This window comes from Chaetodon trifascialis, chromosome 2, assembly GCF_039877785.1.
Source record: "Chaetodon trifascialis isolate fChaTrf1 chromosome 2, fChaTrf1.hap1, whole genome shotgun sequence".
NCBI lineage: Eukaryota > Metazoa > Chordata > Actinopteri > Chaetodontiformes > Chaetodontidae > Chaetodon > Chaetodon trifascialis.
In genome coordinates, this window is record NC_092057.1 from 29425002 (window position 1) to 29450519 (window position 25518).

The 25518-nt window shown below is 39.8% G+C and overlaps 1 protein-coding gene across 2 annotated transcripts in view; it reads left to right on the plus strand.

Annotated features, from left to right (window-relative positions):
- Positions 1-25518, plus strand: part of tenm3 (teneurin transmembrane protein 3) — a 327457-nt gene that overhangs the window by 82710 nt on the left and 219229 nt on the right. For both annotated transcript variants that reach the window (XM_070970867.1, XM_070970875.1), the window contains exon 6: positions 22224-22409. In XM_070970867.1, the coding sequence (XP_070826968.1) occupies positions 22224-22409 (186 nt within the window). The remainder of the gene's footprint in view (positions 1-22223; positions 22410-25518) is intronic.

The following is a 25518-nucleotide window of genomic DNA, read 5'->3' on the forward strand; positions in this document are numbered from 1 at the left end:
CCCATCAAATAAATCGAAATATGCAGATTTTTAGACAAGGGAGAAGAAATCAGACAGCAGCGCTAAATGAACAAACACAGCCCCTATTTAGGTCAGTTGGAGTGGTTTCATGGTGAACCTATAGCACCCGATCGGCTTTCTGAGCTCGTGTCCTGGGAGTTTCAGCGTAGGTCACTGTGAGCTGGAAACCAGACAATGAGCTGAAAGCTGCACAGAGCTGCAGACAGGCGTTCTCAGTTATTTGATGAATCATGTTATTCAGTGTCAACGTCAACATTATTGCTTAATGGAGCTTTAAATTACAGGGTAGTGTTGTTACGATAGCTGGATTTTCATGTCAATTCCAATGCTACATTTAATATCTAAAGAAGATTTAACACTTGAGTGCCACAACAAATACGAATCAACATCAGGCTGTGTCACAGAGCAAGATTCTGCCAAGGTATTTGACAGCTTTATAGCAGTGTTTCTACAAAGATTATGTCAGTTTTCTGTCTCAGCTCTGTAAGCCCAGTTGCTCATAATTGGAAAAGTCTTGAAGCATTGCTAGGATCATTTGATGCTTTGCCATGTTTTCACCTGTTTGACTGCCTGCTGTGGTTCTGTCAAGAGCCAGACTGATGCTCTGTTTGCTCCCTCCTTACTCAACCGTCAGTATTGGTTGAGAGGAGTTGGCTCATGCAATGTAATATATCTGTTAGTGAGGACCCATGTTTTATGACTGGATGAATTCTGGCAATTACAACAGCCAGGTCAGGGTAGACCAATAAAAGCGATGAGCTGGGTTCTGACTGACTGTAGGTCTAAAAGGAAACATGACTCTGAGGATTAAATATTTCTCCGTTTTCTGTCAGTCGTTGCTGTTTCTCCTCGTCACGCTCTGAAATGGAAGCTGAATGAGCATGTCTGTACAGCTGCAAGCGTCAGCGAGGGCAGTTCCCAGGAAAGGGAGGAGAGCAGATGGAAGGGGAGTCAGACAGAGACGAGGAGAGATGATGGCTGTGAGAAAAAGTGAGGGAAGAGGAGAATGGGAGAGAGAAGTTTTTAGCATGGATCAGGATACGATCTGAATCCATCAATTAGACTGAGTGAACAGAGATGTTCCCTGACGCCCCCCGCCTCATGTCAACATCATTCTCTCCTTTCTTCTAGCTTCTCCGGTTGCTTTGTGGAATGCGGTCTAGTCCATTGGACATCAATACAATGCCTCTTGTATCTTGCCTGTGAGGGTATAGATATGTTTTATTTTATTTTGTTTTTATCATCATGTTTGCTGAGAAACAGCAAAGAAGACAGACTGCTACTTAGGGGTAGTGTTATGTATGTAACACTGCTTCTGTTGATAATATAGAGCTTCAGTAAGATGAACGTTCTTTCCAGTCATTCTTATAAAACAGATTTGATTTGAATTGAAGAGGGGTAGAGGGAGCGAGAAGTTAAGACAGTAGCTGGGGAGGAATATGCTTAAAAATATTGAGGCAAGAGGTAATTTTGGAAATGTTATGGTTCATAAATGCAAAGGTTATAAGCACAAAGAACACAAAGAGAAACACACTAGTTAAGATAGCAGGATGAGAGAGTCTATGCTTTGTTGAGGGATGATATTTCTTCTGAGAGCAGCAATGAAAGAGAAAGATATGAAGGGGGGAGACATTGGTCAAATGAGAGAAGGTTAAAGAAAATAGCAGAAAGTGAGGCAGCAAGGCCGAAATCTCCGTGTTTTGACAGTGACATACCTCCAAAAGAGAAAGAAAGAAGACGTAGAAAAGGCCAAAGAGAAAGAGATATCAGTGTTTGAAGTGACATAAACACAAGGTAAAGAGAAGGGGGGGGGGGGGGGCGCAAAGCCTTGCTGCACTATTAAAATGCTAATACACTGAAATAATCTGTCCAGTCAACATTGTTTTGTGCTTTCTTCTTCTACATATATATCTTTTTGTCTTAATCCTTATCTTCAGACACACACCACTCGGAGGGTAGTCAAAGCAGTGGATGGTACACACTGCTTTACACACACACACACACACACACACACACACACACACACACACACACACACACACGTGCGCGCGCGTCTGGCAATAGACCTCCATGTGAAGTGACAGCAGGGTCAGCGTTGGCATTTTAACTGCTGACCCATTTGTCTGCATGGGAAGCATTCTCTTTGTGTGACAAACACACACATACAGGAGAGCATGGCTGTAAACAAATCACATCCACACATTATCGACTCTCTTATTCAGCCTACATAACTACTTTCTTCCTAAAAGTGAGAACAATGTGCAGTTATTTGCATCATGCATTGCATTTATTCACTTCTATAGGTACACACAAGCGGAGCTGGTGCATGTGTGTATGCACTGAGATACATGGTACGGTAGTAACTGCCTACACGACCCCAGGGTGTATCACTTGATGTTCAGTCCATTCAATCGATCTTGACACAAGTAGAATTAGATGGAAACAAATGAAAATATAAGCGGTTTCTAAAAGGCGCTGTGTGTCCGTCCGTGCTGCACTCTGTGTCCTTTTCAGAGCGTCATTGTGGATGCATTTCTCTAGAGCTGATGGATTATATAGCTCCGGGGGATAGTGTGTATCTGGTGGGGCTACTGGCCTTTTGTGCATATGTTTGAGCAATTTGGCCAATGCAGGTTTTCCGAGGCTGATACAGACACTTTCAGATGACACATCATATTCCGCCAAAGGCAGATTTGGCTGGTCAGGATCAGACAACCACCAAAAGACCCTGAACTATGAAATTACTATTTGGATGTTCTTTTCAGAATACTTCTCTGTATTTATGCGTAATATTGTCTGTTTGCTTATTTGCGCATTCTGTAAAAAGGAAATTTCACAGAATGAATAGTTCTTTATTATTTTCTGCACATTTGCACAGTCTACATTCATTCAGAGACTGGACTTTGGACTTTTGAGTCTGACAAATAGAAAGGTGTAGGGGAAATATTTTGAATATGTGGATAGAATTTTTATTTCATTTTCAATAAAAATTTGTCAAATATTCACAACTAAAACAAAACAAATGATGAATGTACAAATAATATATTTATATATTATAATTTCTATATGTGTGTGTGTATATATACATATGATAAAAATATAGGAAAAAAAGTCACATATAGAATAGAAAGCCTCATTGTTCCAGTCCTGACTTCTCTGTCTCATTTGCTTTTGTCATACTCCCTTTCCTGAATGAGCCTATTTAATGTACTTTGAGTTTATACAGTGAAACAGTGGTGTGTGTGTGTGTGTGTGTGTGTGTGTGTGTGTGTGTGTGTGTGTGTGTGTGTGTGTGTGTGTGTGTGTGTGTGAGACCATGTCCTCTATCTAAATGTGTAATAATAATTTGGTGTTCAGCGTGTGTTAGACTAATCTCTTACCCTTGGACTACTGTCTACCTGCACAGCAATAAATCACCCTGTGTGTGTGTGTGTGTGTGTGTGTGTGTGTGTGTGTGTATGTGACTGTAATAAATCACTTTCCACAGGTTTCCTCCAGTGCTGTCCTGCACACACTGATTAGAGAGAGAGAGAGAGAGAGAGAGAGAGAGTATCAGACACAGAGGGGAAGAGTGACACCAGACTGGGAATGAAGCAAAGGGAGGGATGGCAGAGGAGAGGTGAAGAGTGGAGGAAGGAGAAAATAGAGAGGAAAGAGATATAGCTGTGTTTGGACCCACTTGTCTCAGAATACCTTATTAAAAGACATGCAGACACACACTTAAACACACATAGCTGGGTGTAAATGTGTGTCAAATGTAATTACAATAATGTGGGTTTCATTCACAACAGCTGAATAAACACAGCAAATAAAGACAGTATATATGATCCTGAAAACAACAATTCACCATCAGTGGTGCCCGAGTATGACGATAATGATTGTTACTTCAGATATGTATGACATCACTGCAAATACCATGCAGGCACCGTTACCATACTATTAGGTTTTAGGTGTCATAGCTTTTATATATTTACATAACAAAGCAGGACTGAAAAGTGGGTAATCATAAACAAAGTGGAAATCAGATATGAGGACAGTGCATATTCACTATTGTAGCAACCACATACCAAATGGCATGTGTCACATGTCACAGTCGTTCAGGCAGCATGCAGCTCCAATCAGGATAATTATGAGTTAGTGAAATATAGCCGATTATTGCAAATGGTGATCCACATAGTACCATCTGTTCTGCCCCCCCCCCCACACACACGCAGATTTAGATTCTAACTAACTCCTAATTCTTACCATAACCATGACGTAAACCTAACCTTGCACTAACCTTAACCCAGGTCTTCAGCTGAAAATTGAATGATTTAGATTATTGGAACCTACATTTTGTGCCCAAAAATAAGGCGAGTCCTCACAATGTGAATAAGACATGAACACACTCTCTCTCTCTCTCTCTCTCTCTCTCTCTCTCTCTCTCTCACACACACACACACACACACACACACACACACACACACACACACACACACACACACACACACACACACACACACACCCCCTAACTGTAACCTTACCCTAACCTTAACCCCAGTTTTCACCCTAAAATTTAATGACTTAAATTATGAGGACCTGGACAAGTACGGCAAGTCCCCAAGCATACATGCATACATACATATTATGTATGCATATGTATGTCCCCACAACACGCACACACACACGCACGCACACTGCAGTCAGGCAGGAAGAAGAGAAGCTGGTGAAACAGTGTGCTGGATACACATACACAGACATGGAGACATGTATGTTCTCATGTCTCTCATGTCAGTGAACAGACCAAATGAAGAACCTCATTCCAATGCTTCATTTTTTCTATTTCCACTCCACCTACCACTACCATTGCATTATGTGTACATTATATACTTGGTGAAATGGTCCCAGACATGTTTCCATTTGAGACATTGCTGAATTGTCCTGGTATGATTTGATTGAACATAAGCAAATGAGAGAAAATTGAGGAAGTGAGTTCCAGAGAATATAGACATAATCTTTAAAGTCTGCTTACTTTTGATGTTGGTTTCAAAGTGGACTGAATGTACCACATTTTCCTAGCCAATCAAATGAATAGTAATATTACCACCAGCATATTTTCAAGGCAGTATGCTGAATATATTTTTAAACTATGTGTCCTAATTCTGCACTACATTATACACTACAAGCTTTTAAAAAAAAAAAAAAATGCTAATGCTGACTGTCCTTTCTGTTAGTTAATATACAGAAAATCATTACAGTTTTTTTTTGGAGGACATGACACAATTTTTAAAAATCTTAAATAGACCGTAAAACATGTATTTGCAGATATTTCTTAATGTATTTGTTTCTTCTCAGAGGTTTTGCTAGAGTCATCACATGACATTTTTGATTTTTTTCTTGAATCAGTGATCCATTTTATTTGGCATTACAAACAATGGTCACCTCATTCAAAAACTGAACTATTTTAGTATATATGTTGGCATTTTAAACCCTCTCTGTGCTTGACTTTATGCCGTTTTTTCCTTAATGAACATATTACATGCTCCAAATACAGCTACAATTACTGATTGTACACAGTTGGAGGGAGGTGGTATTCGAGCCAAAATGACAAATGAAAGAGAGATATACAGAATATCCCTTGTTGCTGTCCACATCATGCGAATGAGTCAGTCACTTTCCTCCCTCAGATCCATAGACGGTAAACAGGTGTCTCTGTCAAACAGAAGAGGGAATCCTCAGCTGGGGAAAGCATACAGGCTGTCTAGATTCAACACTCTTAGCCCTGATGGCTCAAATACACTGCATTTTGTTTACTGCTATGTCAATATTGTTCCTGCATTGTGTTAATAGTTCTATGTGCATACACTTTACACAGTAGCCTTTGGTATTCCACGAGCTCTGGTGTGACAGGAGAGGTAGACCAGGATTAGAGGGGATGCTGGGAGTTCTTGTAAGGTTAGCACATTATATACACACACAGATACAGAGAGAGACTCTACTTGGAGGTCACAGTCAGCCTTAAGGCAAAAGCAAAGCAGTCACTCAAGACTCTGAGTGTGTGTGTGTGTGTGTGTGTGTGTGTGTGTGTGTGTGTGTGTGTGTGTGTGCGTGCGTGCGTGTGTGTGTGTGCGCACACGTGCACCATTGCATTCTTGTGTTTATGTGACCTGGTTTGTCAATGAGGCAGTGTTTTCAGCAGACACCATTGTGTGACAGGGACTGCTCCTTTTTGTAACAGGTTAGATTTACATGCACAAAAACAATGCTGACTCCACACACACACACACACACACACACACACACACACACACACACACACACACACACACACACACACACACACACACACACACACACACATCATATTACTCCTCTGTGTGCACCATGAAGCAGCTATCTCCTAGCCTCTTTGTTGCCTCAGGCCCAGGTGGCTGCTCAGACCGTACATGATAATGGATACACCCTAAAAGTGCAGGGTTGGTTGTAGTTTTCAACTACACCACTGGGTAACTATTGAACCAACCACACACTGGGTTAATCTAACACAGCAAGATCCAGTGCTCGTTTAACCCAGCAAGATGTGCTGAATATTTTGACCATATGCTGGTTCATATTAACTACAATTCTAGATGAAATTGTTCTTATTAAATGTTGGGTTCTTCCTTCCTTGTTAGGTTATTTTATTTTATGTTTATTTTCAGTAAAATCTAACATAAAAAATGTGACATTTATATGAAATATTTTATATTCTATTTTATACAATAATAATGATAATATATTATATATATTTTATATTACAATATTTATATAAGATATTTGAATATTTAACAGACCAGAACAGTTGAATTACTTGGATATTTTGGCCTTTTACAAAATACATCCAAGAGTAGGTAATGCCGGTCATACACATGTGCAATTAACACAACACTTTAATTTGAATAATATTATAATTCAACTTTCAAAAAGGCGTTACAAATTCATAACTATTTTCAACTCATAAACACTATACCACTTGAATCAACAACAGCAACATGACTTGAAATGTTGAAATGACCAAAAAAATAAACGCACCCTCTCTTTTCGTAAATCACTTTCTGAATACATTCTCATACTTGAACACAATGCTTGGTTTCGTTAACTGATTAGTTAATGTAAAAGATATGAAATGCCTTGAAGCACACACACCAACAAGAATGCTTTTCTTCTAAAGCCCGTCCCTCCAGAAAAATTAATGTCTGAGAGGCAGTCATCTCCCAGTGTCAGGATGTAGGGTACGGCCTTGACGCCTCAGCCTGCTGGAGGTATTTTACCATGAGTGTTCTGAACTGAGAAAGAAAGAAAGAAAGAAAGAAAGAAAGAAAGAAAGAAAGAAAGAAAGAAAGAAAGAAAGAAAGAAAGGTTATGTTGAAAATCAAAGAATAAGCAGCATAATAGAATACCAAGTTGCAATGAAACAATTTTGATACTTAATAAAAAAGGAAGCCAAATGAAATCTAGTCAGAGAAGTATACTCTTTTTTTAGAATCAGTGGTATGGCAACATTTTGCTTTCCCCATTTCATATCAGGCTAAAAATGTGCATGTTGACAAAAACTTAAGTAGCCAACATATGGGTTGGAGGAGCAAGGTGTAAATGCCCGTAGTACAATATGACCAGATCTGGCTCACCATATCTAGTGATGGTCTGGCTCTGGCTCCACGTGCCTTTACAGGAATTCACTCACACACACACACACACACACACACACACACACACACACACACACACACACACACACACACACACACACACACACACACACACACACACGTTGTGTTTTTATCATTTGTGGGGACATTACATAGACTTACATTCATTTCCTAGAGCCTTACCCTAACCCTAACCACTATTTGCCTATTCCTGACCTTACCTAACCCGTAACCCTATCCTCAGTCTTCACTTTAAAATTGAATGATTTACATTAAGGGGACCTGCATTTTGTCCCCATAAGGCACGTGAGTCCCCACAATGGGACTGTGTAAACAGATTTTTGGCCCCACATTGTGATAAATACCACACACACACAATATGCTTGCTTGCTGCCTACACTTGTTAATATAGTTGTTTGTTGCTTGTGTTGCAGTTGTAGTTGGACAATAGATGTTTATTGACTGAAGGATTATTGTTGATAAGTATTGTTGAAGATAGAAAACATGAACATTAAGTTGATCTGTGTCTTGAGAGGTGTCTACATGATGTAGAAGAAGTAAAAATTGCCGAACACTACAAGGACTTGGGTTCAGTCCGTGGGTGCCTTGGTTTTGGCTCAGTCAGGCACCGTGATGACTTTTCAGCCAATGGAAAGCCAACTCACTTTTTAGGGATTTTAGCAGAAAGGGGGAAGCTATGGTAGCCACAAAATTACATTTGTCCGTTCTGAACTCCTGACTGTGGAGGAGGACCCACTCCCTCTGGTCATCTAAAGCAGTGATTCTCAACTGGACCCAAAAGTGGGTCGCGGGCCTGTTTTCGACCCTGTGCTTTTATTTTGATGGGGATTTTTTTATGCAGCTGAGTGTCGTTTATTCATGTCGCGGCTTGGGTTGCGTCTTTAATGGTTGATGGTGGGTCCCGGAGCCAGACCAGTTGAGAACCCCTGATCTACATTCTAAAATAAAAACAACAGGTTTTATTTTCAGATGATTATAAACTAATGAAAAATTACAAATATTATCTTAAATTTTTAGACTTAGAATCTTATAGACTGGCCCTTTATAGACAACTTAAGAAAGATGAATAGAGGAGCTCAATAAGTAGTACACGGGGAATTAAATGTCTATGATGTTGATCTCATCATTTTCCACTTCCTACCTTTGTCTCTGAGAGATTTAAGTTTTGGTTGGCTGGCTGCTTTCCTCTCTCTGAGGAGGCGGACAGAGTGTGGCTGTTGAAAGAGAGGGTAATGTATTGCTCTCTGTTGTGGTGTCTCCAATGGATAGGCGTAATTTATACCACATGCACGAACAAATCATTCCTCCAAAGGACACATTAGCAGAAAAAACTGATGTCAGGGGACAGGACACACCTTGTGTGTGTGTGTGTGTGTGTGTGTGTGTGTGTACCTGTGTCTGTATTTACATGTTCCTCTGTGCGTGTGTGGTTGATTATACACATGAGTATGTCATGGAAATATTGTGATTGCACTACATTTCCTTTCCTTTCCTTTTCACAATGGCAGTGTAACACCTGTTATGCAAAACACCACAGCCTGGATTAGCCTGGTTGCCAGATCCCATGAATCACAGGTGGCCGGTTTTGTTTAGCCATCGTGGTACTGCCCCTCTGATTTGTTCATGTCATTAATAAATCTAAATCCTCTGGAAAGAAAGAAAGAAAGAAAGAAAGAAAGAAAGAAAGAAAGAAAGAAAGAAAGAAAGAAAGAAAGAAGTGTGAAATCATAATCTGAACTATATCTGTCAGTTTGTGTGTGTGGAGGCAAGGTACATGATTTAGGATTTAGTCTACATTTTTACTCTATGTGTATATGTCCAGCCTTAATTGGAATTGCAGGATTGTATGTTTGTGTCTGAGGGTGTATTGCATAGAGACAGAGAGGGAGGAGGGAGAGGGACATTGCTGCACTCATCTAATTAGCATGCACTGTATGTGATGGCCAAGCTAGAAGTCCTGTTTATGGTTTTCTACACACATATATGTACACTTTGACATTTCCCATTTAGTATGATAGTGACCATGAACTGCATATGCACATAGAAGTCCTATTTGTCATAGTCATAGTAGTCCTATTTGAGATTGGTTAACATCAGAGTTGGTCTCCCCCTCAAACACTCGTGATAAACTTTTGAGAATGAAGACATGCAGAGACTTCTCTTTTCATGCTATGCGACATCTTGCATGTACTGAGGAAAACAAATATGACCACAAGAACCACAAAGTTTACTTTTCATGTCCCTGAACCCCTCATACCTACCTGAAGGAGTTTTCAGACTTACCAGCGTAGTTAAATGTCATAGCAGGTGTTTGTTTACAGAGTAGGAAAATGCGCTTGAGATTGGCATTTTTCATTACTGTGTCCCCACAAACTAACTTGCAAGTTGGCTTGCATTGTACTTCATTAGAAAAATTATTATCTGTCTATTTCTCTTGGAAAACACCACAGTGGCCATGATGCCCTGACATGATATCAACCATTACGTTTGTGTTGCATTCAGAGACCAGTCAGAAGAAGGTGTTGGTCTGCTATTTTATGTTATTTTCTTCATCGCTGAAAACTGAAAATTGTATTTATTAATTACATTGTGGGCTGGATCAGAGGTTCCCCACCCCTGGTATAAACAGTCTCCATGACGCCATAGACATAGAGAATACCCATTGTGAAGCTTTTAAATATATATATATATATATATAGAGAGAGAGAGAGAGAGAGAGAGAGAGAGACAGAGAGAGAGAGAGAGAGAGAGAGAGAGAGAGAGAGAGAGAGATAGATAGATAGATAGATAGATAGATAGATAGATAGATAGATAGATAGATAGATAGATAGATAGATAGATAGATAGATAGAGAGAGAGAGAGAGAGAGAGAGAGAGAGATAGATAGATAGATAGATAGATAGATAGATAGATAGATAGATAGATAGATAGATAGATAGATATGCATATGCCTTTTGCCCCCCAGGAGCTTCCATAGCCAGGAGCTCCCTCCCCTTTTGTTTCTTTCACAGAAATGCACACACACACACACACACACACACACACAGCAGCAACATGGCTATCGCTAATGAGAGTGAGTAATGAGTAATGAGTTGGTGCTGGTCATGCTGTCTACGTCTTACAACACGTGTGTTTAGCGCCGTGGAGACCTGGCTTTGTATGGTCGATATATAGAATTTGTATGGTTTTGTATGGTAACCTTTGTATGGTTCATATTATAGAATAAAACTGTTGAGTGAAATCCCACCTTCTCCGCCTGTCGACTCTCTGAGCTAACTCACCTCCGCTAACTGCTAATCCTGCTAGCCTCTCTGCCTGCACCTACGCTCGTTACACAGTGGTATGGAACTGGTTTGGGTTTGCAGCAACAGACGTGGAACAGGTGACTGCACGCTGGAAAGTTTGTCTGAAGCCCATAGCAACAAAAGGCAGCAGCACAACGAACTTATCCCAGCATCTAAAACAGAGGCATCCCGTCGAGTGGGAGAAATGCCACTCTTTATGAGGGGAACAAGACCGCTACAACCAACAAACCTTTTTGATAACAAAAGAACAGCTTGCACTTTAATTCCCAGAGGGAAATAGGGGTTACCTTCAGTTTTTGATAAAATAAAAGCAAAACTTGTTTTGAATTATCTCTGTCATTTGTACTTTTTGTCTTCTTTAAAAAGTAGGAAAAAAATTGGAAAAAATTGTAATTTGAGTTTTTTGTGAGATTTTATTTTTAGGCCATATCGCCCAGCCCAATGCTGGAGTCATTCTCCCAACTTGGGGGTTACCGCTACCGAGTGCCCCGATCACTTTTGCCTTTATGCCCCACATCTTGTCCAACTCCTCCTTGAGACCCTGGTATTTCTCCAGCTTCTCGTGCTCTTTCTTCCTGATGTTACTGTCACTTGGGATCGCTACATCCACCACTGTGACTGTCTTCTGTTCTTTGTCTACCACCACTATGTCTATAGTATATCAGAATCTGCTTTATCTGCCAACTGTAGATGCACATATAAGGAATTACACAGGTTTAAATGTTGCACTCAATGTTACTTCTGAGATTGGCAAACACTACTAAGTTCTCCATGCCATGAACGGTGATAACTAATCAATGCATTTACAGTCTGTAATTGCCTCTTCTAGTTTTCCTTGCTAATGGTATAGTCAACCATTCTCTCTTAGTATTATGTACCCATACATGAAACAATGCATGAAGGTAGTGGACCTGGCATATAAGACAAGAGTTGAGTTCATTATTCCTGTGTTGATTGTCTTTAATCTTTGTTAAAACAGCATGAGGTGATGAATATTCTCAGCCCAAGCTTTTTAGTATTTGACTTTTCTGTGCACACACAGTAGTTGCTCTTGGTCTGTTCCATTTGTGACTCAGTAGGCAGTTTCACTAAACCCACTTATTGATATATGTGATGTTGAATATAATGGTGGGAGCTGTATTAGTGAGACACATTTACTGTAACCACCATTAATCCCAGGTATTGCCAAATTAAAGTGTGAAATCTATTGTAACTTTCAATGACAAATCAAAATAATTACATCCAAATATGTCTGCAAACAGCAGCAGGCACACGAGAGTTTACTGATGTTACTGCACTGCATTTGAAAACTGCCTGCTGCATCTTTAAAATAATCATAGGCAAATCAGAGGCCAGTGTGGCATTTACACAGTTCATATCATGAGATGTGCTTTTCCATTTTTACAACACCATGTCTGTTTGTCTGGTATATTTCCACAGCCCTATCAGATGAGATGAAGTTGTCCTTCATTAACACTATTCGTCATGTTACAAGTGTGCTAATTTAAACTGGTGTTACACTTGATTTTCTTAAATACTGTCCATTACTTTCTAATGGCAGCATGCGGTGTTTAGGTGTTACAGCTAACTAAGGTTGGTTGGAGGTGTGGCCATTGTGATCTGCCATTTGTAGCTAGTAATTTATTGGTTACGGGGAGATACTGTAAGTGTAAATCATATGTATTTTATACTACACTTACAAGATCAGTCTAAAACCAATTTGTAATCATATTTGTTTATTTTGTGACTTAACACACATGTAGATATGATAATTTTTGCCTTTTTTTTTTTTTTTTCTAATTAGCTGAGCTATTCTACAATCTTTCCACGTACCCCTTTGCAACTGCAGAACCTCAGGGGGTCGTTCTCTTTCTCTATTGCAGACTGATTGCTGGTTCAGTATCACTGTGTATCACAATAATGTGTTTTGCAAAGGTTTACGCCTGTAGAACCATTTCTAGTAAATGTGAATACGAGGATACACTGAGAATTGGTCCAATCAAACATATGGCTCATTAAACCTGATATGTACTGTAGGCACAATATTCAACACTAAGTTTTCTGTTTGTGTAAACATTAGAAAACCATTTGAGACAAATTACACCATTACATCCTGGGATATTTTTGTCAGCCAACAACCAAAGTGTGGTGTGAGCAAAAAGAAGCTATTGCCAGTTGTCAGTTTAATTCTTTACATGTACATCTAAACTGTCTTTAGATTATTTAGAAGTCCAACAGTAGTTACTTATTTCAGGGCTGTGACTGAGTTGACACTAAATTGTTATTAATCCCAAATTAATTCATGGGTATTGAACTTTACCATTCCTGTACAATTAACTTAGAATGCCCAGCATACCTATGGGTAGGCAATGGAAAATTTATATCACAGTATTTGTTTTTTAGGGTGACAAACATGACATAGCAAAAATAAAAGGGATAATTGGCTCAAAAGACGATTCTACGTCTTTTCACTCTATTGACAATGTAAGGCAATGTAGCTTAGATGAAAAAGAAAAGATATGATAACAAATGGATGTGTTTATTGGCTCCAAATAGGAATGAAAGTGAGGTACAGGCATGTATTTTTTTTTTTTTTTTTTTACATGTATTTTGCCCCATAATGTAGATTAATTATCAAATGTAATGTGATTCATTCTCAGTGTTAAACAGGGGGTTTTATCAGGCATCTCAAGACCAACAAACTCAATAGCCAGTGTACCACAGGGCATGTCTAACAAGAACATTTGCATATGCCAGCAACAGACACCAGTGTGGGCAAAGCTACAAATAAAGTGTAATGAGCTATCAGTTTCTCGACATTAAATGAAGCTTCATCACACCAAAGATACCCCAAGAGAAATGTAGCAAGCTCAGCTACAGCAACATGCTTTTTTTTTTTTACACCAAACCAACTCACTGCTATCAGTGACCAATCAATCAAACTGTCAGCCAAACAGATATGCAGGCAAAAAATGTTAAGTTCAAACTGACAGCCCTACAAAATATATTTTGTAAGTACAGTAATTTAGGCAGTGTACCACCAAGGCATGTCTATTAAGTACATTAACATACGGCAGCAACAGACTCACAGGCTGATGCATCCGAGGAGGCTCTCCGGGTCTGACAAACCAGCTGAGCTCGCGTTGCAGTAAAAAGTGTGGAGGTAATGTGAGGTCTGGCTATGTGAGACTACACAGAAAGCAACACGAAAAAACAGTTACCCACATCCAAGCTACTACACTGGTTATTAAACTGGCTTCAAATGAGGCTTAACGTTAACACAGTTTCATTTGACTGTCCCTCAACATTAAATTCACCACCATTTCTGCAGCATATGGGTCTATCATAGATACGAGATAGATGCTATTAGCAACATTAGCCACGGAATCGGCTAAAGTCAAAATCAATAGGCTAACCAGCAGAATTAAGAGTAAAGCAACATTAAAATGGCAAAACTTACACAATAAAGTGCATTATTTTGAATGTGCTAACACTTTTATCACCATAATGATAGCGTTGCAAAATCCATGTCATAACATGACATCACACCAATGCTGGTGATGAAACCAGTATACTGCCCACTCCTAAGCATACTCAAAGTAAGTTGAAAGCTATTCTCAGCATTGCAACCGGCTAATTTAAAATGATAAAGGAGCTTTCTGAGGACTATTGTATTGTTTTGAACTAAATATTTTACTGGATTGGACCTTTGCCAATCTAACAAGAATTTTGTGGGAATATTATCAACTCAGTTTGTGAGTTGCCTCACTTTGTTGCTGGCGTTGATTGTACCTCCTGTTGTGATTGCATATTGAAATGGTTTGCATCAATTGAATAACAAAAATCTTAGCTTTCCAATGATGTGTTGCATGAATACAAACTTAAACGTAGCGGGTGTGTACATAGACAGGCAGACTGCTGCAGACGCTGGTGGCCTATGGACGGTTTACAAAACTGTTTGGCCTCAGTACTGCCCAAGTGGTGAAGTCTGAGTAGTAGTGAAGTAGTTGTTGTGCCTTCACTGTCGATCATCATTGCTATTTCTTTATTTCTTTCTTTTATTAGAGTTGGTAGTATTTTGCTTACAAACTTTAAATGACTTCTTGACCTACTTCTTTTGTAAAACTAGAAGAGGCAATTACAGACTGTAAATGCATTGATTAGTTATCACCGTTCATGGCATGGAGAACTTAGTAGTGTTTGCCAATCTCAGAAGTAACATTGAGTGCAACATTTAAACCTGTGTAATTTGACCAGCGAAAGTTTAAAAAGCAATTACTGTCAAGATTTAATAACTTTATCTTTTGATGATTTGCATTAAAATGTAAATTTTGCTGTTATTGATTTATCCAGGAAACTTTAAGAAGTAAAATAGAACAGACCTACTGTGCTGCACAGCTGGGGGTAACCAGCATGGAAGAGAGTTCACAGGGAAACAGGAGGAAAGATAAAAGTAGAGAAAAAGACTGGAGAGAGAGGCCAATAAAACAGCAAGAGAGAGTACAGAGGGAGCTACCTCTGACACTATAGCAGACAGATGTGTGTGTGTGTGTGTGTGTGTGTGTGTGTGTGTGTGTGTGTGTGTGTGTGTGTGTGTGTGTGTGTGTGTGTGTGTGCCAAAACCAAGCCAAGCAGGGATGAAGAATGAGGAGGCACTGAAGGAGCCAGGTGTTCAAAACATACAGATTCTCTCTCTCTCTCTCTCTCTCTCTCTCTCTCTCTCTCTCTCTCTCTCTCTCTCCCTCTCTCTCTCTCTCTCTCTCTCTCTCTCCAACAGCTGGGGGAGATCTAAGGTTGCGCTTGTTTTGCGTGACAAGGCTGTAGCTCCGCAGAATTTTCCACTGAGACAACAGAAGCCAGTCATTGCTAAAGTACCTTGTGACCCCAAATATGTCCTGTTTGTATCAATGTCTTTAGCAATTCTTCAAAAACATCAGAAAATGAAGTTTTGTTTGCAAGACCATATTGACCTTGTAGTCTACAGAAGCAAAAATTTAACAAGATAACAAGATGATTACAAAGTCAACAAGCCATGGAAGGGAAAATTCTCAATTAGTAATAAGTCACATGACAGAATGCACCTGCTGCTCTGCTTGCAGCTTGACATGGTTTTTTTCTCCATGTTTTTGCAAAAAGACTGGTTTTGGCTTTGCAGTCTGTCCTACATCCAGGTATTATTCAGACCAGTCTGCAGTCTTCAGACAGTTTTCGTTGACATATATCATTATAATTAATCTAAACAAAAAGATGCAAGAAACAATAGCTTTCAGTGAGATTTCCCTTAGTTGCCTCCAATAGGAAAACTTCATAATAAAAGTTTTTGAACAGTACATTGGTTGGGTACGAATACTTAGATTGGACTTGTTTTTTGAGTAAGATAATAAAGGCTTTTCTTCAACCTTATGAACAAGAAGATCTATTTGACATTGTCCAGGATTTTACCTCGCGCTCTTACAGCCCAGCCGCCAGAATACAACTTAAAATAGGTATCAAAGTAGTCCATACATGTATATAAGCCAGGATTTTCTCATCAGGAGGAAGAGACAGTGGTGGTGTGACAGCACGATGGAATGACTGCCAAGCAGCAAACAACTGTTAGAGCTTTAATGCCACAAAACTGACCATTTTTAATGATATCGCGGTATTTTTCATCCATGTTTCTTCTCACAAAACTGACTATTTTACTAAGATGCCAGGAAATTTTCCAAATGTTTTGTGGTGACAAACCCAGTATTTTAAGCCAAAACATGATTTTTTCTTAACCAAAACCAAGTGGCTTATGTGCCCAAACCTAACATCAAGAAACATAAACATTGAAGGTCAACAAACATAAAGTTGTGACACATCTGTGGTAATGAAACATAAAGTTTTACATATCCACGCTTTGCAAAATGCATTCTGGTGATTGTATTGGCGCTCGTTTTAGAGATTTTTATTTATGTGTTTTTTTCTGAAGTTTAGTCATTCCATAATTTGAAGTAGAGTAGAAAGGGGCACGAATAGCCAGAGAGGGGTGCAGGTGTCGAATGGGTTTGGTGAGTGTACCTCATAGTATAATGCTGCATTCAGCAAATTCCTCTGTGAAAAAACTGTATAGTAAATCTAAGCTTTCATTTGACTTTGGGGTTTATTCATTCATTTCATATGATTAATTTCAAGTTATTTACTGTTCGTGTTATTTTGTGATTTTATCTCTTGCAAAGGAACATCCCAGTATTTTTCTTGCCTTTCAAAATGAACTGAAAATGTATCATAATTACATTCATGTGTGCTGAGTGTAAAAAAAAAAAAAAAAAAAAAAAAAAAAGCACATCAGAAGCAACAAAGCCTTCTGGAGGCTTCTAGATGTCATTTCTTGAGTCTCTGTGGCGTCATTTCAGACACTTGAAGACTTCCAAGCATTTGAAGTGCCAAGTTGTTCTGTTGGTTATTCCCTCATGATGTGAATGAGGCAGTTCCTCATTCTCTCAGGCGCTGTGGGAGATGCCAGGAGGCACCTAGCCATTTGACAGACTGAGTAGTATAAGTTATTTTTACCCCATTGATCAGAGACTTAAAAGAATACCGTCCTAAACCAGAACAACAAGCTCCCAGGCAATCATAGATGAGCTTAACATTATGTCCCCACAGGACAAAGTGGACAGCTGTGTCAGACCTTTTGACAATCACAATATCTGCCTGTGACCCATTTACTACAACATCCCAGTAACAGTACATTCTACCAGTGCATCTTTGTTATGGAGATTGACAGAGACAAGGAGAGCAAGCAAAAACAGAGAATGTCAACCAAGGGAATTTTCACATACCCTCTAGAACAACGCAGGTGGATTTCAGTTGAAACTGTGGGCCATATAAAAAGAGCTACCAAGAACAGAACTCTTGGTGCAGTGAAACGTTAAAGCTCTTTAATTATGAGGTTTATGCTTTTGTTGTCAATGGAAAGAAAAGATTTTGAGAGCTAATGGCAGGCCTCACTGCATTCATGCATACAGACACAAAGTCGTAGACAGTCTCTGACCTCTCATGAAGCTGTAGCTCTTTGGGTAAATTGCTCTTATTTGGCAGTTGTGTTCTGACAGTGCTGTTGCACCACACACAAGCAACTTGTTCACTTCTTGTGCAGTTTGTACACGCATGGACTGCAGTGTCACGCTACTGACACTGATCTCACACTGTCATACCACAAATGCCTTTTCATCTTTGCTTCTGTAGTTTTTTTTCCGGTTCAGACGGGCTGAAGTGCAGAGCGTAACAAGGTTAAGGTAGCAATGTTCCCGGATTATCCCTGATCATCTGTTTGAACCAAAAGTTCACTGAAATGCGCGTTCCAGTGGAGCAGCCTGTCACAAGGATTTTGTGGTCGAGCAGCAAACTCATTGAGCATGAGGAGAGCAAGGCTGAAGGGACTGTAGTGTTGGCATTGTTCTCACTGTACAGGTCACTACACCTGCACTTCAGTCTTACCAACGTCAATTATGACATTAGTATAGCATGATGTCAAAGACTGGCTTGATCAAAACTAGTTGTTCTGTCTCAGGATTGCAGCAGCTCATTAGCATCACATTGAGAACCATTGAGAATCTGCTGCTCTGGAGCAGAGCATGAGTGAAATGTCCGACATGGCAGTTCCTGAAAGTTGACAGTCACAAACAGCAGTAACAAGTAACTCGCTGAACAGCTGTTTCCAGTCATTGGAAGTGATTTTATTAAAATGTGCATGATGCAGTCATGTTACCATGTTAATTGGATTGGATTTTGTTTCAATTTCACCATCATCTTTACAAATACTGGTCTCTGACTTGGTCCATCCAGCCTGGAAAATGGAAAGCAGTTTAATTGCAGGTGTTGCAGTGAATTAGTCGCGCACTATCCCTCCCTTCTTTTCCTCTACTTTTTCTGTCAGCCATCCATCAGCCATTTATCTTGTTTGTCATCCATTTCTTTTTCACAAAAATCCTTACCAGGGTAGAGAGAGATGACACAAAAAGAGAGTGGTTAGATGGGGAATGACATGCAACAAAGTTCCCTGGCCAGATGGGAACCGGGGACATTACATTTCTTGGCCAGCGCCTGAGAGGTACCATGTGGAGTTTTTGACCACAAGTACCACTGTGGAGCAATGCTTTGACGCGTGGGTCCCTGTTCTGTTTGTTCCTGTGCATGTATACAGACATGCAAATGCATGTGCATGATCCACATGGTTTCACTCTATTCCATTATTCTACAGGTGATTGTAATTTCAAATTTAATTTGAGGATAAAGCACACAATCTGCATCATCTTGTTTTCAACACACATAAGCAGGGACATCAAGAGACATTTAAGCAAAACTAAATATATAAAGAATAGTAACGATAATAAGCAATCCAAATGACACAAAATAATCAACATTGTAACATGAACAAGGACATACAGATACGATCTACAATTCCAACCCACACACCATCTGTTACAAGTGTCAACTGCAAAGAATTAACAAGAGATAAAATAAATCAACACAAAAATATATTTGAGGTAAAGAAGCAAAGTCTTGAAGTCATGTGGCAAAAAATGCAACTGACCAACAAAGGCAGGGAAAAAGAAGACTGCTAGCAAATAAAAAATGGATGTAAACAATGCAATGAAAACTTTGTTTGAGAAATGTCTTTTACAATTCATCTGTTCGACCTCAAGGATACAGTGAGTAATACTGAATGAAAACACAACTTTTGTTTGTCTGGTTAGTTTATTTCTTCGAAATTATCATCATGTAAGTATTTTGTGTGTGTGTGTGTGTGTGTGTGTGTGTGTGTGTGTGTGTGTGTGTGTGTGTGTGTGTGTGTGTGTGTGTGTGTGTGTTTAATAGTTCGTGTTTGCATGTGAGTTTTGGGGTGTGTGTGTACTACGACCTTGCATGAATCTCTCTGAACTGTGGATATCGATATTTTTTCTTATTGGCAACAAATCCCAGTGAGGGAAAGGCCAACACCATTAATGCATTGATCCTACTAACTGACAATGTGTGTAACCAAAGCCTGATATATCATCTTTCTCTGTGCCATTGTTGTCCAAAAACCAGAAAAACCACATCAGTGAGCCACACTGTTACACTGTGTGACATGTTCCTTCATTACCATGAACACACACATTGTAGTTTATTTTGGCTCAGTCCCACATTCGCTGTCTTGCTGCCACAAATAGTCCCCAACAAATGCACTATTTCGTCCATCAACTTACAGTGCCTTGTTGCTTTGTGGAAGTTTTTTTTTTCTTTTTCTTTTTTTAAATGAGCGACATATTTATGAATTTCATCTTTAGTTGGAGGCCCTGCAATCGGCTGGCGACCGGTTCAGGGTGTACCCCGCCTCTCGCCCATTGTAGCTGGGATAGGCTCCAGCCCCCCGCAACCCTGAAAGGGATAGGCGGTATAGATAATGGATGGATGGATCTTCAGTTGGAACGAGTATAGTTAGGGCTGTTAAGTTTTTGTTGAAGAAGGACAATTATGAGAATTTAAAAATGATACAGTTTTTACATATAGTAGTTTCTTGGATTGCCATGCTGATGTTTAGAAGCTGATTCTTAATATTCAACAGACATGAGTGAAATACTCATTAAAACTGCCCAAGGAAAGAAATCAAGCATGTTGATCATGTTGATGACAACATAACCTTTTCAGGGATCCTTTTTGGAAACTGATCAGAATGTCTCAGAAGGATGAAGATGAAGGGCTTCCCATAGAAATTAATGCAGTGCGGATCAATTCTGCACAAATTATCACGTCAAACCAGTGGACTATATCTGGTGTTTAGTATTGCCCACATGTAGCACTAATCCTATGTTTTTCCTGTTTCCCTAGCAAAAGCCACTGGGTTTTTTCCATCCACAACATCACTCTAGGGGGGATAGTAGGGGTTGGGTATTAAATAGAAAATGCCACAACCGTGTGAATTTCTATCTCAGTGAAAGAAACAAGCCAAAAGGCATTCTAGTAAATAATTAAACAGAGTCTCATATGGTGTTATTTTGGATGTGTTTGCATTGAACTGCTGTACTGTAGTTTCAGCCTGCAATTGCAAAATCTCAAATGAATTTCTGTGCTCATGTCTGTGAAAGCAATATATGCATAATGTGTGAGGTCTTTGATCTATTGACTGTGGTGAAAACTCTTTTGTTATTCCTTTAAGAACAACAGAATAGATTTGTGTGTTGTCGAGAGACAGGAATAGAGCCTCAGAGAGGTGTGCTGCATTCTCAGCATCAGCTTCTGTATAAATTCTTTGTCAAACAAGACTGCAGTTTTTTCCTGCAAATGACCTAACATTGATTTTGTATTTCAATGTCTCTCTTAGCTCAAAAAGTGAAAGATCAAGGTATTTAGGAAGAGACATAGCACATTTTTATTTGTAAAGCCAGCCAGCATGGCAAGTGCTGTTAATGAAGGGTTTAGGGTTTTTTTGTTGTTTTTCCTGTTTTCATTTCTTTGCTTTTACAACTGATTTCATTCTTTTGTGCCAGGACATTTGTATGGAAGGCAAGATTGAGCAGAGTTATCTGTGTGGGCAAAATACACACACAAAGACCTCCAAGCACAAATACACACATGTACAAACAGAGATGGGAGCCATTTAGCATTCAGAAGTCACTAAATGCCAAGGTTACCACATCGATTCACAATTGATTTTGCACACTCTGCTTGTGAGTCTGGTCTCACACAGGCACAACGTATAGCCAAATCTGTCTGATTCACAGACTGACACCTCACACAGCTCAACAGCTTGGACCGAGTTCTCTTTCAGTCACAAATCAGTGGAACTGAAGGTACGATGTGGAATTTAATCAAACTCTGTCCTTCACAACTGTAAGATTTGGGACAGGAAGGATGAATATGTGAAGGATTGTAGGACTTCCCCAGGCACAGCAGCCAGAAAGCCGAAGAAGGTCACAGCAGAGTCTGAATGAGTAGTGTTTGTGCAGGTTTATGGCAGCAGCTCAGTGTCTCTATTGTGACTCTATTTGGCAATGCCAACCCAGGAACTGTCCTTCATTTGCTGTAACTTCATCAGTCTCATGCCACAATTTTCAGTAACACCATCACCATACTTCATTAATCAGTCATTTTTTTTTAAGATTTTGGTTGTTGTTGTTGTGGTTGTTGTTGCTGCGACTTTAATCCATTCTTCAAATTCATCATTCCCTTTTTTTTTCTTTTTGGTTGTGTTCTTTCATAGGTTCTCCAATGCCCTCCCCCTCCTGTCCATCATCTGTCATTGACCAATCACATCCACAATCAGCCAATCCACATGACAACCCGTTGTTAGGCAACGTGGCTGAGCCAGACTCAGAGGAAGAGGAGGAGGAGGAGGCAAAAGAGGAAGAGGAGTATGCAGCCCGATTGTACTTACCTGTAACACATGGTAAAATGACTTTACTTTGCTTCATTAGCAGCCTTTTCAGGAGCTATTTCATTTCTTTTTGTAACTGAACTGAAATTTGACAGTTTTATGGGGTTGATATTGCTATCTAATTAAAAATCTACTCGGTGGAGGAGCCCAAGTTGCTCACTTGGTAGAGTGTGTAGTCCACATACCGAGGCTGTGTCCTGTCCTGTCCTGTGCCCAGGTTCAATTCCAGTCTGTGGCCCTTTGCTGCAAGGACCTTCAAAACTAATAATGTAAAAGAAAATGAAAGAACCCAGCTGATTTATCTATTGCCAGATTTAAACACAATGAACATTCAGCTGCTGCAGGAGATGTTTGCATATGATTCATATGATAAAAGCACTGTTTTGAATGTATTTGTGTGCCATCTTAGTGGCTGTACAACTTAGCTGGTTTGGATAGACAAAAGTTTTGATTTGCCAGTATTTGGTTGATGTTAAGTGGGTCACATTGAAACATTATGGGGAAACAACACTGGAAGTAAGGACTGCTGTAAGGACATTTTTGAAAGACTAAATCCTACTGAAAGTCTCACATCATGACCCTATTGAACCTTGGGCTCAAACAGTATTTTGGCGTGATAGTGGAGTTTAATTAAAACATAGAATTCCAGTCAATTACATATGAAAAATCAAGCTACTTGGCTGCAGCAGGTAGTGTGCCTCACAGCAACGAGGTTGCCGGTTCGATTCCCGGGTCGGGCTTTTCTGTGTGAAGTTTGCATGTTCTTCCCGTGCATGCATGGGTTCTCTCCGGCTTCCTCCCACAGACCAAAAACATGCTCATTAGATTAATTGGTGACTCTAAAATTGCCCCTAAGTGTGAGTGTGTGTGTGTGTGTGTGAATGGTTGTTTGTCTTATGTGTTGCCCTGCGATCGACTGGCGACCGGTCCAGGGTGTACCCCGCCTCTTGCCCATTGACGGCTGGGATAGGCTCCAGCCCCCCCGCAACCCCGAAAGGGATACGCAGTATAGAAAATGGACAGATGGATGGATGGAAATCAAGCTACTTTGTTTTTGTCAGGAACCCCTGACATAAAAATTGATTTAAAGGCAAATCCATCAATATATGGATTTTCATTCATCCGTGACACCTTTTCTAGTCAGCGAACTATAAACTAGTGCAATGTTCATACAATATTACTCATTTTCATTTCAACAGGGGACACACCAAGGTCAGTTTGCCGTTTTGATTTTTGATCACAGTCCAACAGTCCAAGAGCTAAAATTTTCACTAGAATTGGGCATATTCAGCATCTGCTCTGGTCGCCATCAGGCCTGCTCCTGGTGGCTCTCCACATGGCAAATATTAGCCTGCAAGTTGAGGATGAAACCCTAGTCTGGGTGTTTGAACCACTGGGGCCACGGGGGCTGAGTTTGGTTCACATCAGAGTGCTGATCTGAGACCTGTTTGCCTGTGGAGATTGTCAAGCGCCAGATGCTAAGTCATGTGGGCATGCCAATGACCCTGGATCAGTCTTCTTATAGTTAGGAATGTGATAGGAAACAGACTTTGATGGTTTGAAGAAAGACAACCACAATTAGAGTCAGACTACATCAGGAGAGGGGGCATGAAAGGAGAGTGAGAAAAAGAAATACAGCTGCATGGAGTGATGGAAACAGGGAGACAGACAGACAGACGTCTCCTCATGTATACATTGCCATCGAAACATAATCAGAAACAGCTTTGGAACAGGGTCTTAAAAATGTCTAAAAGGTTGTGCGTGTGCTTGTGTGTGTTTGTGTATATGTGTGTGGTCTTTTTTCCCCAAAGTAGTCCCAGCCTGACCTAACCCACCAGTGTTCAGCCAAAAATATAAAATGTCACTCTCACCGCTTCCTGCACTTTTCAGACATGCTCTTTTTATTTGCTCATATTGCTCTGTATCCTTTCCTCTATTTTTCCGTGCACCAGTGATTTTGAGGGAAGTCAAGCACTGGAGCAAAGTAAACGAGAGGCCTTTAGCTTACATTGTCTTACACATAAACACACATACAAATGCAGAAACCAATCTTCTTTTAAACTCCTTGTTTATAGGAGGAAGAAGCTGAGAAGGGGGAAAAACAGAGAATGTGAGAACGGGGGGGGAAGCCAGGCTTTTCCTTTGCCTTCCTCCCTCAGAACACATATTTTTATTGGCTGTTTACTGGGACGACCAAATACTGTATGAAGCATCAAACGGAATGGGAAAAATTTGTTTCAGGATAGAAACTACAGCACATGAAAGCCAGAGAGATATTCCACACCAGGCCCATTCAGACATACTATTGTGACAGTGATGTACAGGCAACATTAGTAGCTGACAGAGGCCACATTCTACCAACCTAAATTGGGCCTGAACATCTTGTTTCAAGAAAACAGTTTGATTGACCCTGTGAACCCAGTTTTTCAGGACAGCACTGTATATCTTGTCACTTGGCAATTTTGCATCAGGTCATAGTGCTGTGCCTTGTCTGGGTCCTGTTTGGTGTCTTAGTGAGGTTTCTGTGAACCTGGCTGCACTGTCTGTGAGAGGAAACAGTGTAATTTAGATGTCAAGAATGACTTGGATTTACTTGTGTTGCCTGCCTGCACAAGTTGCCAGTGGCAATTGGTGGAAGCCACAACCATGTGAGGCATTAGTGCCTAAAAATGACATAAACCAAGTGGAGTAGTGGTGTTTGTAGGAGTGAGGAAGCAGTCTAAAGCATCAAATCTGCCCAAGAAAAAAAAAAAAAAAAGATAAAGTAGCTCACATAGCTCTATGAAGGATCAAGGATAAGAATGTCTTCTACAGTTCTCTGTCCACACTTCTTGACTCAGGGACAGTGGATGTTTGGCTGAGGTATATTTTTTATTTTTATTTTTTTATATTATTTTAGGTATATTTTAAATCACGAGAGATATAGTATATCTATTAACTATCAACAATTATGTTGATGTTTAAATTCATTTTTGCCTTTTTTAAATGACTGAACAGACTTAAATAATTCATAATCTTGATAACTCATAACTGCAATCAATACTTGATACATGAGGTTCAGATTGAGGTTACTTTATGTCAGGTGTAAGGAACCTTTTTCCTATCAATGGCCATTTAAATT